General features: G+C 38.5%; 1 protein-coding gene across 1 annotated transcript; it reads right to left on the bottom strand.

Annotated features, from left to right (window-relative positions):
• Positions 1 to 303: 303 nt before the first annotated feature.
• On the bottom strand, positions 304 to 18,627 carry SH3GL2 (SH3-domain GRB2-like 2). Its single transcript, XM_010136654.1, has 8 exons — positions 18,562 to 18,627; positions 16,270 to 16,342; positions 11,520 to 11,663; positions 9,602 to 9,735; positions 8,137 to 8,295; positions 6,624 to 6,727; positions 4,281 to 4,411; positions 304 to 1,784 (listed from the first exon to the last, which is right to left on the bottom strand). The coding sequence occupies exons 1-8, from the start codon at positions 18,568 to 18,570 to the stop codon at positions 1,585 to 1,587; spliced, it is 954 nt and encodes a 317-aa protein (XP_010134956.1). The 5' UTR covers positions 18,571 to 18,627; the 3' UTR covers positions 304 to 1,584.
• Positions 18,628 to 19,856: the final 1,229 nt, after the last annotated feature.

Raw genomic sequence — 19,856 nt, 5'->3', positions numbered from 1 at the left:
TCTTTTACTTTGGTAGTCCTTAAATCGGTTAATCATTAAGTGCTGCTAAAATCCAACCCTTTTGATCTACTTTGTACGGGCAATAAAGTTTGAATTACTGTCAAATCAAACCAAGGTAAATATATTTATCCGTGACCACATTATACATATGAGTTTTAATTGACTGAAGCAATATGATAATGACAAAAAGAGTATTTTTCGCATTTGCAGGACATGAGGAATATGCTTTCTAAAATAAAATTCTTACTAGCTGAAGTTTGCACAACAGGTTTGAAAGCAACAAAGTAATAATCCACAGTATTATTCTAGTTATTCTCTCAGCATTTATTTGAAATATCAATACTTTCCATGATATAGTTTATATATTAAGCAATAGGGAATTGTCTGCATTTCACATCATCCAGTACTGAGTGGCACATTCGAAGCAGCACATTAAACCTCTGAAAGAGTCTGTACAATTTAGATACATAGAACTCTGGATAACTAAACTAATAGAACTTCTGCAACTGTTACCAAAAGAATGCCAAGAAGCTAGGCACAGCGCTGCATACACAAAGTGCAGGAAGGAGGAACACAAGAGAACCAACTAAACACACAGGAAATGGTTTTGCATATACAGCCACGTCTTTAATTGCTCAACACAAAAATATAAGCTTTATTTAGTCCTCACTGAGGGCAGAATATGCGCAAATGATGTTCGAAGAACACGTAGGAGATGGCAACAAATGAAGTGAGGGTCGTGTTTGGTTGGTTATTGTATTCCTCAGGGAATAAGCTTACAAAGGATATCTGGTGCTTAAGCAGCATGATTTTGTGCCAAAACTTGACAAAAACACTTAACAAATGCCAGTTTTATTCCCCATCTTGCCCTCTTACTGGCATTTTGGTGAGCATGCGCAAAGTTCCTGAAGGGCAAATTCAGGTGGTTTGTGGTCCAAGGTTTTACTATAGGAATCCCCATTTTATGGTTTACAGTTTACATCTGGATGGAAATAGGCCTTTTAACAATAATTAAGATTGTAAAAATAAGCAAAGAGCAGCAAGACACAGTACAGTGGTTCAGTTTCTGAGAAATCAGAGGGTCTACATATACACTGTCTCTGTGAGAACAGCAAGCCAGTTTGGTTGAAGATACAATTCTGATTAGTCAAAGTTAGATGTGCGTGAACTGTGTCATTAGGAAGGGAATGATGGAATGGCAAGAACTTTTCCCTCTTTTTATAGAGAACTAAGACTGAAAAATAGTAAAGTGGTGATAGGCATTATCTTCCCAATACCACCTTCACTTCCTGCTACTTCACTGCAAGTTACCTGGATTGCTTGCCATCATCTTCCCAGCTTCATCTCAGTAATGGCTCTGGTAACAACCAGGTCAGCATGGCCAGTAAACTAACTCACACTGTGCTGGCTCAGAAGATACCACACATCACCACCACTTAGTATGACAGCACATAAACCAAAGATGCTCAGTGGGAATCGATGACTCTAACCACTGCAGTTCGCGCTTGTAAGGTTTAAGAAGCAGCATTTTGAAAGCAGTGGTACTGACACAACTATTTGGTCAAAGGTGGTGGATCAGCCATCCTAGTTGGGTAACGGAACTAGAATATCGACGTAATTGATGGGGAAGAAACCTGACTGGCCATGAAGCATCCCCTCATACCAGTTTTCATCAATCTGGTTGGTGAGGGTAATGATATCACCCTCTTTAAATCCCAACTCCCCTTCATTTTCTGGTTCAAAGTCATACAGAGCTCGGCAGCATGGCTGATCCATGTGAACGCCTAGGGAGAAGAAACACAAAGAAACATGGGCTTTAGAAATACCAACAGTTACAGTACCCTTTTTACCATTGTATTTACTCCAGATTTTGCTGTTTCTGGCATCATATGCTGGTAACAATTCTTTGATAACATCTAAATTTGGACTGCTAAACTTCATTAGAAGCCAGCTATCAGCTTTTGGCAGCCTTCAGGTTTCATATGTGACTTCTAGTAAGTCTGAGAATCCTGAAAGAACCAAGCTCCACTCAAGCCCACACCTAAAATCCCAGCTACAATCACTTTGGAATCTAATGTTTATCTGTTTACAAAACACAAAAAAGGAAGCAAAAGCCCTAACTTATTTCCAGCCTTAATGGCACAGAGGTGCTTTGTCTATTTACCTCAGGTAAGTAGTGCAAGGGGTAGCTTAAAAAACCAGTGAAGATATAACTGTGCCTTTGTCCTTTAATTTGGAGAGTTCACTCATACAGCTATACTGTAAACCACTGTATATCCTCTGAAGTTTAGTATGAGGTTTCCAAAGACCTTCTCTCCCCATTCCCACAAAATACTTGATTGCAGGGCCACAAGAATAGTTCCAGACCAAGTTTGAAACTGAAAGGTCTCCAATTTGCTATTCATGAACATCTGACCACAAACCCTTTAGGACAGCCAATTGATATTATTATAAGTCACTAGTTAGATTAGATTTTCACATGTTATATGAAATAAATAAGTATTCCTCTCATTCTCCATTCTCCCCTCCACCCACTCTGAAGTCGCTATAGCTTCAAGCCTACCAAAAGCAAAATTGTTACTGGCAAAAAAATTTAGGATTTAGCAGCACTGAATTTCAAGGAATATTATATCCCTACTTGACTTTCCATAGGAGAAATTCATGCACTTTCACTAGTCAGAATGAACTGACACATGCCGTTCCACCATAACAGCTTTTCTAATAATAGCTGTTCCACCTTTTTCATCTGGCTTCAGGACGAGTAAGTTTCAGATTCAAACTTTTTGCTTATGCATTTCAGCCATTCACTATGGCTAAAAGGCCCATGCCTGAGCTATTTCAAGACAAAAATATATTATTTCTATAAATGTCAACAGACCACGTTTTTCAAATATGAGATTTAATTTAATAATTTCTGTAGTGAAATCTTCATTCATTTCTTCAGGCATCACTCACAGTGTATTTTGCTATATTTGTCATGAAGCCACTTTTGCTGGCATCAACAAGCCTTGCAATACGTGTTTGGTATTCTCATTGCTACCAGGTGAAATTTAGAAGACCTAGCATATAAACTCTAATGGCCATAGAATATTAAAGCTTCAAATGAACGAACCAAAACACACATTAAAGAATTTTCAAAGGTGATGGCATTTCTCTGAAACTGATAAACATTTCAAAAGAATGAACCACTATTGAAGAAAATGCTAAATACTGCTCTCTGAAGACTAAAACCCAGCAACTTCAGTCTGCACTGCCTTAGCAGAAACAAGTGTTCATGACACTACAGAAAAGAAGTGAAGCAGAAATTTACTGGTGGCATGAGGAGAACTTCAGCACGCAAGACTCAAGTCACACTCATGCAGAAGGAATCTCCATTGTGTCCCCCTCCTCGCTAGCATAGTGAGATTACTAGGAGTTTGCAAGATTACACAAAACAATCTCCAGTTTTGGGTGCCAAATGGAGACACTGTTGCTGTCTGTATCTGGAGGAACATCAAACATTCAAATCAGGATGGGTCGGGAAGGAATGAAATAGCAATTAAAGATCTAGTGGAAAAAATCCACTCCTCCAAGGTGGACTGTGCTAGCAATTGTCACTGACGTAAACTGGAATAACTGTGGTCAGGTCTGGAAGGAGGACAGCCTTCACCATAACATGAGATTACAGTGCATTATTGTGAGAAAAAATAATAAGGCTTTCTTAGTAATGTGCTGATATGAAATAAACACTTCTCCTTTAAAATAGTTATTATCCACAGTCAAATAAATGTTTAATCTTGCTTGTGCTGCCCCCAACTGGACAAAGAAATAACTCGGCTTTATTATTCTTTTTAGTGTTTTTTATTTTCAGGCTCTTTTTGTTGAAATACCTGGTTTTAGAAAAGCAGGATAGGGTTATGGAGGTTTTGGAGGGGATTCACGGTTCTGCATTTTCATGGAAAACTTCCAGTTGTTCTTTTGGTCTTCTAAATGCCTATTTTGTAAAGATCTATATTTCAAGGAGAGTTTAGTACAGCAGCATCTCTTTGAGCATCTAGAACTAAGGAAATATTTGCCCTAAACCCATGTTTAAAGCAGTGGATGATCTATCCCTGTTCTCCTACCTAGTGATGTGAACACTTTAAAAAAAACCCGTTCAAACAGCTCTCTCCCATGCTACCCTCATTTGCATTTTCCCCACTATGGAAGAACTAATCTCTTAACAAAAGCATGGAACTTCTGCATTGCAGCCGAACTTCAGGCAGAGTTGGCTTTTCTTCTCACATTGCTACCACTGTTACCTGATGGTTTGGGTGTGGTGGCGTGGGATATTCCTCCATTGTGCTGAGTATTGTCACCAGTTGTGAAATCCAGGCTCATACGGGGTTTGGGCTGGTATTCTCTCCTGGGCTGAGATGATGCCTCTTTTATTCTGACAAAACATGAAGTTAAATATCAAGAGTTAGTTTCTTGTTAACAGATGAGATGCACCAAACATCTTTATTTCCATGGCTGAAGTTCCCATTCACCAATCATTCAAACTAAATAAGATTTGGCATTTGGAGTAATTTTTTTGTTTACAACATTAAATTACCAAAAAACTACCTGATGTGACTATGCCATGCGGTTGTTAATTTTTCTTTCCCTCTAGGAACCTGGCATTTTGTCTGTCTTCTTATTTGTCTAACAATAACAAAGAACTTCTAATGGAGAAAAAATTGTTACAGGATTAGCAATGCTTACAGAATGGGTGTACAAACAACTCTGCCCCCAGCTTAGCCTGATTTTTGCATCCATCCCTGGCAAGCCCTAAGTATTCAGTTTTTCAATGCCGACTCTTGTCGTTTTGTGAGGAGGCTGTGTGGGAATGTGCTGACTTCAGTTGCAGACTTAGTTAATTTGTAATTTGGAATACTTGTTTCACAAAGGCTGACAACTCCAGTTTTCCTGACTCTCAAAATAAAAACATTACTCATCATTCATTTTGACTTATTCTTCTAATGGAGAAATCTACAATTTCTAGGAAAGAGTACATTTTCAGATTCCCGGGTGAAACCCAGGGAAGGGATGATGACAGAACCAGGACACCTTATGCAGAACAACTGCTTTCTTTGCCACCTGCGTATCACCAGCAGGAAAAGACAAATAGTTGAAATAATAAGTGCTCTACATCCCTGCTTAATCCCTGGCATTAGCACATCATATTGCTCTAATTTCTGTCCAGTGGCGTGGACAAAGGATGATTTAGCCAGCAGACTTTTTACACGTATGGACGTTCAGTAAGTTTATGCAAAAGACTTTACTTTGGCTGATCTATAACAGCAGTCTGATGCAAGGTTCTTGAAAAGCTAAAATTATTCAGAGATGAAGCTTAAAGCAAAGATATTGACTGTTTAGAGTAAGTTTTAAAAGGGCAAAGGATTATCCAAATTGATGCAGAAAGAGAAATCTGTTGCAGACAGAGGTATGCATGTTCACTTCATGTTGTTACCTACAGACTACAGAACAACCCACCTGCTTCTGACGATTTTTTAATGCTTCTGTAAAATAAATGAATTGCAGTATTCATTTGAAAGTGCTGAAAATAATTTTGTTAGCTGTTTAGATAGCACTGCCAACTGTATCCAGAAACAGCCTAGGCAGCCTACCTACCAAAACAAGTGCTGCTCCTAATTGCAAAGAAATTTTGAGACTTAGAAATGGATGAAGCTTACGGACTCTGTGCTCTGACGAAAAAAAAACACTTGCAGACCCAGCAGGACCAGAAACTAGATCTACACTAATGACATCAGAAAACAGCAAAGAATCATGAACGCTTTAAAAGGTGCCTTCACACAGTATGTGAACATTATCTGCTCTTGGGAATTATGTCCAGCTTTAAGGAAGAGTCTTCTAGAACTGTGTGGACTAAAGGAATCTTTCCTGTATGTTTTCTAAAAGAAGGATGTGTGTGTGGGAAGGTGATTAAGATTTATAAACATTATTTTTCTCATTTCAAGGAAGTACAACCTGTTGTGTGTTGATAGAAACAAAAATTTTAAACTAAAAATTTTGAAGTTCTATTAAAAAGATACTGTATCAATCCTGAGACAGCAATCACAGTTACAGAAAAGGGGACTGAAGAGGTAAATTCAGTTAAGCCTTGTATTAAGTTTGATCTGATATTTAGGAATATTTAAGGAACATTTAATAAAGTGGCAAATAATGGGGGTCACTACCTGGCTCAGGAAGACCTTCATGTAGATGAGAATATAACAAGATGCTCTTTTTTCACTAATAATTATTAATATCTTGTCTCAGAAAGACTACTTCACGAATACATGCAGGAATGGTAAGAAATCCAAAGCTGTAAGTCCCACTGACTTCCCATCTTTTTAAACACTTGCTTTCAGTTAAATCACATTTAACAGGTTTACTGAGCTGAGATGCTTTCCTGAATTAATCCCTCATTCAGTCATACTTAGAAGTACATAGACCTCCAAAACATATAAACCTCAGTTTGCAATTGCCTAATGAAATGACCTTGTTTTCATAAACACAGAATTACCAAGTTGCAAAAGGTAACAGCATTGCATTCTACTCATTGGTTTTCTGCCCCTGTAAAACAAACAAACAATTCAACCAGCTTTTAAAAAGTGCATTACCTATTTTCCAGCTTAGAAGTAACTTGCTGTAGGATCTGTGTGGCCTGCTTGTGGTACTCCAGCTGGGCTTGTACCAGAGCAGAAAGCTGGCTCACTTGCTCAATCTGAGGATTGACATTAAAACATCAGATCTTAGGTGAGTAAAGACTACCATCACACTGACATATCAATCTCTGTTGATTACCATGTCTGGTTATGACCTAATCCAGAATGGTAGCTGTAGCTCTTCACTGATCATCTCCATGGCTGATTTACATAAACAGCAGCTTACAGACCTACCTCATTCAGCAAAAACACTGCGAAGGTAAATGCCTGCAATCAGAGCATAATATACCTTTCTCCCCCCCATCTTTGACACCACAAAACCATGGGGACTATGGTCATGCTTCCATTGCATTCTGGCCTGTGAAGCAGATAAAACAGGAAAATACTACACATTCTTGGATGCAGAATATTTGCAGTGAAGGCAGACAGAATTCCACCTCATGAGGGAAAAAACCATCCAAAACTCTTGTGTGGGCAATGCAATTGCTAGCAGTTTCCATAATGTGCAGTGTCGCAATGTGTAATGCAGGCCAGCACTATCTGGCCCCATGGAGTTGGATGCTACTACAAGGATTAAACTACAAACTTGTTACACTTCTTTCATTTCAGCACGGATATATTCAATTTCTAACATGCAAATTTTCAGGTTAATTATGGCCCCTCTATAGCAATCTGGTCAGAAAATGAAGAACTAAATTACGTGTGTATTTAAACTTTAAATAAATCGAATCATTTACTTCAACAGAAATATTTAAACTGAATTCCCTTTCTCCGTTTTGAAAGACAGACTTTGGGTGAAATTTTTTTTCCTCCAAAACAGATTCAGTGTTCTTCTCATTTGATTTTACAGATTCAACATCCATTATCAATAGAATATTACAAAAACAAAAACAAATAAACAAAAAAACCCCAGATGCTCAATCCTAAACTGGTCTATAAGCAAAAAATAGGCTGCAGTTGAATTTGAACAGTCACACTAACTTTGGCTTTCCTACTCACTATTGCATCTGATTACAGCAGAGACCATGGGGTTGCGAGTCCATCATCTCCAATCTTTACCAACCCTCTCAGCCACCCACACACTTGAGCAAAAGACTAAATCCTAAAACCACATGACCTACGTTTACATAATTCTAGGAGGGAAGATATTTTGGTTTTGTAAGTAACACTATGAAGGTAGGAAGTACAACGATGCTTGTTGTAGGATTTATGTTCTTTAGCTCAGTTCCTATAAAATACCTATAAAATTAGTCCTATATGTGCACACTTTACATTAATACACTTCTGAGTCTCTCACTGAGTCCAACAAGGAGGCAAATGCTTCCCCACTGTACAGCTGCAAGAATCTGCAGCATCATGGATTTAAAAAGGCTTTCAAGTTTTAGACTGCTTTAGACTGCCTTCACTGTTAAACCACTGTCTTTCTCTTTTTAAGATTCAGCTCCAAGATTAATAAGGGATATCTCACATCCATCTCCAGAAGGTTGAACATGCTTGACTCAGCAATTTCTTTTGATTCGTCAAATTTCTCCAGAGCTTGGCGAAGTTCTTCATCAGGGAGCTTGCCCTGTCTTTTCTTTTTGTAATCAAAATCCAGACGTCGACCTTCCATTTTCTTTAGGTGATGCTAAAAAACAAAAATGCAAACGCAAGCACGGAATAAAGGACTTTCTCCAACTCTCCTCATACTGCACTGTAATCAAGTAGTCCATGTACATTTGCAATCATATGCTGTCTGCTGTATACCAACCCTTCCCCAGAGGGCAGAAATACAAAATAATACAGTAGGCGGTTTTACGTATCATTTAAGAAGTGATCATGCATTGCTGTCTAAATGACAGACCTTCAACATTACAAAAAAAAAAAAGCCACATAGAATATATAATACCAATTGCCACCTGTATAAAAGACACACAAGTTTTCAGCTTTTTATCTCTGATGCAGAATTACCTGAACACGGTGGCTTCTCCCTAGATGTTCTAAACAAAACTAAACCACAACACATTTTTGCCTGTGTAACAGTTCTCATTAAAAAAGTGACACAGGAAATAATTTTATTGCTTCCATCAGATCACCAAAGGATCTTAATGTTATCTTTTATTAAGGATTTTATAGTTTGTTAACTGATGTAACATTGATGTCAGTCAGCTTAGCATAGTCCGTTTCCCATACCAAGCTGCCCAAAAGTTAATGCTACCAGCCTAAGCATGATTACTTTAGGTATTTACTTTCCCTTAGAAGAATCACTTTGTCATCTATTATGATACTTACAACGTTGTCAACTTGGTAAATTATATCAAACTTCCTAAGACATCTTCCTTTCATGTATATTTAATAATGAAAGCTTTACTGAGCTCAGAACAGTTACTTATACAGATAAGCATCTGCTGAACTGGGAGGTGTTTTTACTTCCACAATTATAGAATTAGATTGTGTCCACAGAATTACGTGTGCAAGACCTTTTCTTTGTAAATGCTGGCTGGTTCTTGGATTACTAATTACATAATTCATGCAAGCAAATTGTCTGTGTTCAAAATTTCTGGAAATGTTTCGGATACGGTCTTCGTACAGACAAAAGAGCGGTGCCAGTCCAGAGGCACTTATCAAAACACTCTCACATGTCATACACTAGAAAATTGAATGTAAACTTCTGTGCATCTGTTTAGTGAAATGAGCTTTCAAATGCCAGGATTACAGTACTGTGCTCAGGCCTGCATAAGCTTAATGATGCTTCTATAAAAAAAAATTTTGATCTTTCCCTTTCTAAACTATCAACAAGAGAGATAGAGCTGAAAAGAAAAACAAACCAAGAGACTAAGATGAGATCATCTGTGAATCTGAAAGCCCATTTTAAACTACACAACTAACAAATTTTGAACATACATAAAGTTTGCACGTTTGGCATAATTAAAATGTCACACTGAAGGTAATACCTGTATTTCTCTCAGATCTTTGTCATGGAGATTCTGAAGTGGGTCAATGAAATTTTGTTTCACTTCCATGTCTAAAGAGTCCTTGACCTCAGAAAGCTCCTTCATAGCTTCTCCCACATCTACAAGTGCTGGTCCTGAAAGAAAAAATGTCCGGTTTATCTCAAAATAATTCAGTTCAAAATCCCTGGAGAATGAAACTGAGTCACGGATATTTCAGTTAACACTTTTTTTAAGTCTCAAGTTTAGGAAAGAAACAGAGTATGACGCACTGTGTGAAAGGGCAACGTGGATTTTACACTTCTGCACCCCCCAGAGTTTATGCCTAGTAACACAGCTGAACTTGAGGATCCACGCTGCATCAAGACAGCCTCCTCCACAGCCTGCGTTGTCAGTTCATTCCTCACTGGTGAAACAAACATGCTAGAAGAGAATTACCTGTATTTGCTCCAGCGTTCTGAGTCTAGATCTCCCTTTTTGTATCAGTGAGACTGGTGACAGTATCAAAACTAAGAACTCCTAACAATTTCACAGAATTACTTTTTTTCAATGAAAGGGTGAAACTATTGACTTCATACACCTACTCAAGTTCATAAACTTCATTAAGAATGAGCTGCCTTTTGAGATTTCCTCCAAGATTAACTTGAGGGCCACAAAAATTACCACTGGTTTACCTCCTCTGTATCAAACCAGAAGCTAGATGCTCAAAAATACCCTCCTTGTCTGAGGTATACGCTGGTGGAAAAAAATCCACTTTCAAACAATACAAAGGGTATGAAAACCTAAAAATCTGAGAAATCAGAAGGGGTTTTATCTCCCAAGCAGGGTATGCCAGCAATGCACTGCAAAACTAGAGAGCCTGCCAGACATCGAAGAAGAGTGAAAAACAGCCATAACAGCTGCTATTAGTTAAGAATGTGAAAATAATTGCCATATCTATTCTGTTGCATGCTACTGCAATCATCAGGGAATACACAGCAATTTGCACAAACTAAATTCTATTAGTTCTTCATTTTCCCTTTATAAATCTGTTTGAAATCTAGCAAATGAGGGGCAACAAATTTAAAAAAACCGACTCAGTAGTCTTTAGCATAAATCGAGCTACATCTGCCAAGCTAACTGGAAAATATCTCTTTTTATGCCAGGAACAACATTTTATGAAGATTCAAATAGGAAATAGTATTTTCACAGTCATATTTGGAGGTCTTGTGAGTTGCCATATAAAAATGGCACAGAGAAGCAAAAAGGACAGAAATACAAAGGATCCTGTTGTGAATGTCATCCTTTTTAGTTATGTTTCTACTGTTGAATAACACTATGTCAAGTCTCAGTTTCTAACATTTCTAACTCAGGCAGCTGTAACTGATTTGGAGTTTGGAGGGAGGAGCAGTTGACAGATAAGATAGGAGTATTCACCAGTGCCTTAAAATGTGTAATTTGGTCAGAAAAAAAAAAGGTCAAAGTCTATTAAAAATCCATTAGCCTTTATTCCTTGTCTGTAATGAAGACAATAACACTTATTATAAGGACTCTGGGGTACAAAGGATTTATTGTGCACATGCACAAACAATAATACGATTTCTGAACATGTGTATCTTTCATCCCACCACATCCTCAGTAACATAATCTATATCGGAGAGCCTAAAGCCTAAAGCCTATATGGTCCAAATGGGAACCTATTCCCCAAAAAGGGAAAAAAATTTACATTCATCTACATGAAAAAGATGTCTAGTCCAAATCTGCAAAAAATACTCAACAGGCTTGGACTGACCATAAAGGAGAAGTCTGATGAAACAGAGCTCTGATGCTTCTTGCAGAAGTTCTTCCTTCATTAGATCACAACACTTTAATGATGAAAATTATATCATATTTTACCACCATTTTTATTACATTATAACAGAAAGGGAAGTAATCAAGTTACCAAAGTTGCATTCTTCTCCAAGTTCTCGGCCAAATTTCAGCATTGCATCTGCCAGCAAGGCTTCAGCCTGAGGGTAACCTGGTCCCTTTTCCTGTCCTCGAATTTTTGACATAGTGTTGATCATGCTGAGTTTAGCTCTGGAAGCTGAAGCAAGCAACAGAGGTTACAAGCATGTAATAATAAGACTTCACAGACAGGAACACGCTCTTTATATTTATCTGAGCTACCTACAAGGTATTTGAAGGACACTTTCTAAGGACTAAGCCATGTTTTTCATCAATTATTTTCAGAGCAAAGGAATGAAATGTTTTTGATCACTGCCTTTTTTCTTCTGCTGATAGGCCTGAGAGGAGGATCTGTCCTGAAACATTAAGTCAAAGCTTCCCTTGAAATGACGTGGACAGAGGAAAGCCTAGGAACACTCCCTAGATAGCATGTTTGATATATGCTACAATTCAGGTAGAAAAATCTTCAAGGTATACCCAAATTCTTAATCTTAAAATCCTTTAGAACCAGATGGATAGCAGAGTGAGCCAGCCTTCCTCTCAAGGAAAATTCCAGACTAGGTACACTGAAGTTTAAACTGTGGCTCTCCCCATTCTTAAAATGTTGGAAAGTTTTTCCGTTGTAGAGTATTAAATAAAACAAACATGATGTCCAACAACCTTTGAAACACTGATTGCTTTTTTATGGGGATTTGGGGAAACTCCTACTTCAATATGGTTTTTCAGCTGAATTTGAGCTTGTATCTTATTTCAGATACACAACTGTATATCAGAAGCAAGCACACAATTACCGTAATTGATGAAAACAAAGACAGCAAACATAAAAGAACTAATTTGTTTGATGATGTGCTTTAGGGAATTTTTGCAACTACAGAATGTAAATAGCCGCAGAGAGTGAGTTAATTAATGGCACTTGACTTCAAATTTTGCCAGCTAATTCCTATTTCCAGCAAACTGACTCAGTGGGTGTTTCCCTAACTACATTACTGTATGTGCTACAGGAGGGCAGCTATAAATGCCTCTACCTTCCTCACTGCAAAGGCCTGACATTGTTAGTTGCTCTTATGAGTTAACATTTTTGTTTATAAACCATCAGTAGTTCACAGTGTTGTGTGCTGGTTTCATTGGTCAAAACTCAACCTTGTATGCAGCTATGAAAGGATGACGTATTTTTAACATACACGTAATTATGTTTCTGTAAGTCTTCTCGCTAGCAAGTGTGGAAACAGTGAGTGCCACCACATCATACTTTTCAGCATCTGAGTATCTTTATGCCTTCTGTTTCTACTTACAACAAAACTACAGTCAGCAGACCGGCTGACTGATCAGTATAAGAAACTTTATTTTAATGAAATGTTGGGCCCTTAAAAATGTCATCAAAATGATGTGGTAATGGGAAAATAGAAAAGCACAAATTAAACTAAGGCACAAACAAAATCAGTCAAGGGAATGGAGACAGCAACATGAATTAAACCAGGAACAAATGGGATAATTTCAGAAATAAAAGAAAAAATGTAAGAGGGAATATGAAAAAATGAAGTGGCTTTATTCTGGACAGGCAGGTAAGAGTAGAAAACAAAAGGTACAGGAAAGACTGAAAGAGAAGAAAGGGCAATAAAGGAAGGGTAAGAAATAAATCATAAACAGAAGGAAGGTAGGCATGAAAAAATCATGCTTCAATGATTCATCTAATCATTTAATAATGATTACATTAGAATCCTGATTTAGCAGGAAATCTTAGAATACATCCAACGGTGGTCTCATTCCACTTGTCTTCTCTTAAAGACGATTCCAGTAACTTCTCGGAGAATAGCTAAGTTTGTCCTCAATCTCAAAATCCCATCCCGAGCCCTTTCATTTCTATTGTTTTATTGTGCTACTGCCATGTGCTTTCTTCTCTAAGTTATGTTTCAGCCTGAGTGAGGACAGGCAGAGATGCACAGAACACCATACTGAAGTGCCCTGAATGTTTGATCCTTTTCCCAGCTGCACTCCCTTTCCTTTACATTGACTTTCATGGTGTCACTAATGATTCACTGCAATGTTAACAGAGCTATGGAAAATCACAGGAACACTACCAAGAATTCAAAAGAAACTTCAGCAGTGGGTTTGATTGCTCGTTCTTTGTGTTTTCAATCTTGTTCATCCTGCACCTCTTTTTCTTGCAATTATGATCTTTTATATCTGCATGGAAAGTCTTCCAGCCTTCATCACGTTCAATTTTAGTTATTTTCAGCTGTCGTTCATTTTTTTCTGTAACTGGGAAGTCTACAAAGCTACCTTTGTCATTTGCACTGATCTCAGCCCAACATCTCTTTCAGGAAACACTCCATTGTCCTTAATATCCTCTTCCCTTCCCCTTTCATTTTTCTTTTTCCTTTACCTTTTCCTTTTTCCTTCCAGCATTAGTTAATTAACTGTTTAGTGAAGTGACACTGCTGCGTAATTCATTTATTGGTCCTTCAAACACCACGTAGCCAATTGCTCTCTAGCACTGCAGTACCATGCTATCCAAGCATACTGATGTTTTCAGGGCACATCTTACTTGTCAAGGAATGTGGGGTTCATCCCAAACCCTCTTCTTCCTACCAACCCCAGTAAACTTTTAAAGAAAACCTTCTGTTAAAGATTGTTTTCATTAAGTATCTCTCCCCAATGTAATTTTTTATGAAAATGAGAAAGCAAACAGGAAATACTGGAGATTAGCATTACCTAGGTAAATAGGTATATAGTTGTAGCCAGAATTTTAAAGAGGACATTTTTTATTTTATTGAAAAACAAAGTAATTTTCCATGCAATTCTTCTTCCTATAGGGAACCCTTTTGTAACTGGCATAAAACAATCTAAGATCAGGTAAAAGCTGGGAAGAGTCAGTCCTCCTGTCCTCTTACCCCATCTGCTATCACTGTCCAGCTGTGGAATGAATACAATAATCTCATTTGATATGCAGGAAAGTAAATCTTCCTCCTGCCTATAACAATTTTAATTTTCTGATCCTACTTGTACATGCCACAAGCAGATGGATATGTCGCTAGCATATGGAAACTGCTCTTTCCTCCAGCACTGTAAATTCACATCAGCCTGAGGTGCTGGAATCGCACCTTCGGCTACTTCCAGAAATTTTGCTCTCTGCTACTGTTGTAAGTCTTTTTCATGATTCACAGCAATCATAATCACTCAGGATGGCAGCCAGAGAAGCACTAAATAGCCAAAGCTTATTACTCAGTCTATACAATGTTGTACAACAGCAGCTCGTCAGTGGTTAACAATTTTATCACTAGCCCCATAATGTTTGTCAGTCCTACTGCTTTTCCTGCAGACTGCTTGTTGACAACAAGCAATGAAGCTGTGGACTCAAGTCATAAACAGTACTTCATCTGTTGACATAGAAACCATTCTAGTCATCCTTATTTTCTCTCTAGCAGTCCTTGAACTTGTAAATATTATTCCTCCTTTTTTCAATCCACTGCCAGCATCATATAATTACCCTCCTTTCCTCTGTGATCTGACATTAAAATATCATCAGTTAAGCTATACCAGCAACGGACCTTTGTCCTACCTCATTGGAGTTAAAATATTTCGCACTAGTTCAAATTTGTTTCCCGCTGTTAGGAAATAAATCCCTCACAGTGAATGAGTGAATTCAGTCTGTACTTCCATTAAACACTAAGATACTTATGGCAGGTAAAGGTCTTATTTTACCTTCACACTAATTTTGCAGAAACATAGTTCCATTGACACCATCAGTGAAGCTGGCATTGACTTCTGCCAGTATCAAGACCCTATTGTTCCTAGATCACTATGGAAATCTTCAAGTTCTTGAATGTATTGGTTTACTTCTTTATGAGAGCCCTGGATTACCCCTCCTTGTGAGGATCCTTTGGCAAGAGAGGAGCATGCAGCCCACAAAACCTTTCTTTCATCTGCCCATCAAAACCAATAATTTATTTCTATTTTGAAGATTCAGTTTAGTTATCTCTGATTATGGCTGTTTATCTATCCTTTTCTCCAGTTCATCATCAACAGCTCTTTTGCACCCTCCGTTTTGTAATAACCAAAGGAGATGGGAAATCACTAAAGGACCAGGTGAAAGGTGTTAGGTTTACTCCTGTGCCCTGGAGGAAGTTAACTCAGAACTTTGTCTTTCTTCCCATAGTCTGAAAAGACTACCTCGTCCTTTTCCCTTATATGGGGTGAGTGATTGGGATTGTAGAAGAAAGAGTTGTCTTATTCTGACACCTCACTGTGCCTGGTCCTGATCCTCACCTGTGAGCTGATTGCCTGGCCTCAGCTGGTGCCAGAAGTCCAGGGCTGTTGCTGTCCCAGTGCCCCCTGGCTGCTCTGCTCCTGCCTAGAGCAGTGGGATAGCCCTGGCTGCCAGGCCCTACCCTGCCACCCCAGAGGAACCCACAGCCATCTCCAGCTCCCAGGAAGCCCCCCATGCTTAGTGCTGACATTCAGATGTTGCAGGTAAATACAGCTGGTTTCTAGGTACATGCTGTCCCCTTACCTAAAGCAAGAACACAGAAAAGGGAAACAAGCCTCCAAAAGCCAATCTCCATTCCCTGTGAGAGCCTAATACTGACAGCACGTAATCATTTGTCTTTTACTTCACGGTAACTTCAACAATTTTGTGTTAATCTTAACTGCACCAGTGAGGATGAGATCTGTCAGACTATATATTGGAGAAAAGGAGTATTTTCAAACAGTGTGGCAAGTGCTGTGAGACTGTGAAATTACATTACCTGGATTGGGCTGAAGATACTCTATTGTTTTCGCCATTATTTCAATCACTGCTCTGCTAGTAACATCCACTTTCTAAAGGACAGAGAGTTAAACAAAAAGAAACAGAAAAAAGATGTTAGACAAAAGGATGATGTTTTTCTCTCTTCTTTTTGTACTTACAAATTCTTTTAACTCTTCTTATAATTTTATTTTTGTGTCCCTGAGAACAGCCCTGGTACCAGAATGGTAATAACACCTGGAAAACTACCAAAGCATGAGTCCACCATTTCAGTTTATTGCAGATCCATTCTCAAGCGGGGACATTAGTACAGAGAACCTCAAGACGTGTCAGGAATTTGATACGACTCATTGTAATGTACTGTTACTTGACGTCACCCTGGCAAGTGTTGACAATGGTGAAAACTTTTTGACAGAACAGTGGTTGAAGAATGAGCCATCTTTGATCCTCTAATAACTGGAAAAATGAGGGGAAAGCAGAAGTCAAACAAAACCAACCACCAATGATAAAAGGGGCTGTCTAACTCTTTCAGAGCAAGGTCTGCTAAAATTGGGGTAGGAATGACTAAGTATCACTCATTTTCCAATTTCGAGAGTCCTGTCAGCATGGATGCACTGAGCACTTTTTTGTCCTAGCTCACTCCATGAAGAATTCTTTTATATTTTGGAATTTAAAGTACTTAGAACTGAATAGTATTACTTCTTTCTACTGTAATAGGAATTCTGGCTTTCTTAAGAAGTACTCTGCATCAGCTTCCTAAGCTGCATATAGCAAAATATGCAATTATTGTCCCTCTCAGAAGCAGGCTTCAAAGAAAAAAAATGCTGTTTGGCACATTTGGGGATCCCCATAACCTGTCCTGTACTCTGTATTTATGACAACACATTGCATTTCTCTGCAGGGTAGCTTGTGTCCCACAGAGTGAACTGCTTTAGCATTATGACAAGTTCCTATTTTAAAAAAGAACACCTGAGATAGCTTGGTTGCAGCACACTGTGACTGACGTCTTTCCTGGTGCCTCTGCCATCTGCGAGGCCTTGCTTTATGCTTTACACAAAGAAACAGAAGAGGTCTGCCAGCCCTGGGTGAACAGTAACTGAACTGCCTGGCAGGGAGCCCAGAAATGGCTAGAAAGCTGCAGAGGAGAGTGGGGACAAGGGAACAGAAGGCTGGGTTTAGGTAGAAGGGGCAGGTCCACTGCCTGCAGAAAAGCTGGCAAGGGACACAGGGCCAGGCTGGGAATGTGGAGGCAACCAATGAGTTTACTCCATTCTCTTCTCAACCCTCAGTGCTTTTACCTCCTGGGCTTCCAACCCATGCCACCCACAAGCACTACGTGGGACTCAGCCTTGGCTGTTGCGATGTCCTGTTTTCCACTAGGGTTTTCTAAACCTCGCATCAATTTTCTGAATCTTTGTTAACATGTTCCAGTTCTGATGGCAGTGCCTATACTTGCAGCACATTCAAAGGGAAGCTGGGCAGAAGGGGAGAAACCAACTCTGCAGTACCTTTGCCGTAACAAGTATGAAGGATATACCCTTCTTTATGTTTCCTCCATGGTTTTCTCCCCATCTCATCACTATACAAATGTGCAAATACATAGCTTCTGTTTCTCTTGCTCAGAGATATGTACCTTACAATATTCCTCACAGTGGCTTGTGTTACAAGATTTGATAGTACCTTTCAAAGTTAAAAAATGACCTTACTAATCCTTCCAACTATCACTTCCAATACTATCACTGCCACTCAGAGCCATGGTTTTTTGTTTGGTTGGGTTTTTTTCCTTCCATAGAAACACTCAGTGCTACCACTGCAGCCTGTTGGGAGGTTAGCCCTATCTACCCAAGGCAGTGGAGGCTCCCTAACAGTCTCTGAACCTGCGCATGAATATTCCAGTGCCACTGTCAACCCACTTCAGCGGACAGCTCTTGCTTCTCTTGACTTGTGCTCAGGGAGCTGAGAATTACAGGTATCCTTTGCCATTGAAATGACCACCTTGTATACGAACTCTGTTTTCAGAGATCCTTTATAATGGTTTAAATGTATCCAATTTGTAGCTGACATCAGTCTCAATCTCTGAATAAAATATTGGCATTATAAAGGGTGCTATATATTCTGTATGTCTCAGTTAGAAAACAAAAATTAGTAAGAGATGGAAAGCTCAGTCCAGCTGAATAAAAGTTAAATCTTCAGAATTACTCAAGTGATTCAGGGACAAAAACTCTGAAATTCCTGTACTAGAAAGGAAAAATGAATGGTCATAATGAATATACACATCTGTATTTAAACTTACCCTTTCCATTTCTTTGAAGTCATCATCTAGCTTGGTTCCTTCTGCTCCTCCTACTTTTTCACTCACTTTCTGCAGTTAAAAAAACAACAACAAAGAGATTCAGCAATAACTGAAAACATCTAACCACCAGGTTTTCTTGTTTCTCTTTCTTTTATCTGTATATTTGGTACAACAGTCAGACATATTACTCTTTCTGAAAAACTTCTTTCTTAACTTTTATTTAAGAAAAGTTAGCTTTTCTTAGGTTAAACACACTTTAACTTAAACTATCAGAAAATAATATATTACTGCTTAAGTCTCAGAAACCAAATCTTCTACTGATGTCAGATGTACGTACCACCATGTCTTTGCAAGAAGATACCTCTATTTCTCTGTTGAATTAATGTCTCTATCTTGAAACTTACCAACCAATTAATCAATAATGACAGGCCTGTATTCAGTAGAGAGGAACATCCAGTCACGTGTGCTGATGAAAAAGGAGGTGACTTGATAGAATGAAATGGAGAAGGAAACATGGCACTAAAAAATTTCTCATCTGAGCTGAAAAATGGCTCCAGCTGCTTTGTCCCATGTGTATCAATGCAACATCAAGGGTAATAATCATGCCTAAGCACAGGGCAAGAAGCAGCTCTCAAAGTCTGACTAGCAACCGAAAAGGCAACAGGGACCCACACCTCAGAATGCTCAGAAACATACTGACTCAAGCCACAAGCAGACCTTCACCATTAAAAATCAAGTATAAATAAAAGTGATAAATAATCACCCCCTCTACACTCACAGCATGCAAACGCTTGAGGTTCAAGTGAGTGATATAAAAAATAGCCAGTTAATAGATCTATTAGAAAGAATGAAAGGGATCTTTGGTGTCATGTCTTTAGCAAATCCTCTGTTTTTTTATAAAATAGTCAGTTTGAAAACTAATTGGAAAATGATTTTGTGCTACCATTTCATTTCCTTGATTCAGTGGAACACATTGACCTGAGTTTCCCTTTACAGTCAGTAAAAGTGACAGTAACAGATTTGAATGGTAACTGCTATGTAGCATCATTCAAAATGGATTATAGCAATTGCATTGTCAGTGACAAGATCTTTTAGTGGTGTAATTCCACAGCTAAGTCAGGTGCATATAGTCCAGTGAATGTAATAATCTTTTGCAGGGTTGGTATTTGTCATAAGAAATTCGCCAGACATACGACTTTCTGGTTTCTATCCATTTTTAGCTCTTTGTACTGAACACCATTTAATTTTACACACTTTCCTATGTGTCTCTGAATCATCTTTAGACTGTTATTAAC

The sequence above is a fragment of the Buceros rhinoceros genome, unplaced genomic scaffold, assembly GCF_000710305.1.
Source record: "Buceros rhinoceros silvestris isolate BGI_N320 unplaced genomic scaffold, ASM71030v1 scaffold4975, whole genome shotgun sequence".
NCBI classification, from domain to species: Eukaryota; Metazoa; Chordata; class Aves; order Bucerotiformes; family Bucerotidae; genus Buceros; species Buceros rhinoceros.
Note: the sequence above shows the minus strand (reverse complement) of the source record. Positions and strands in the feature narration are given on the sequence as shown.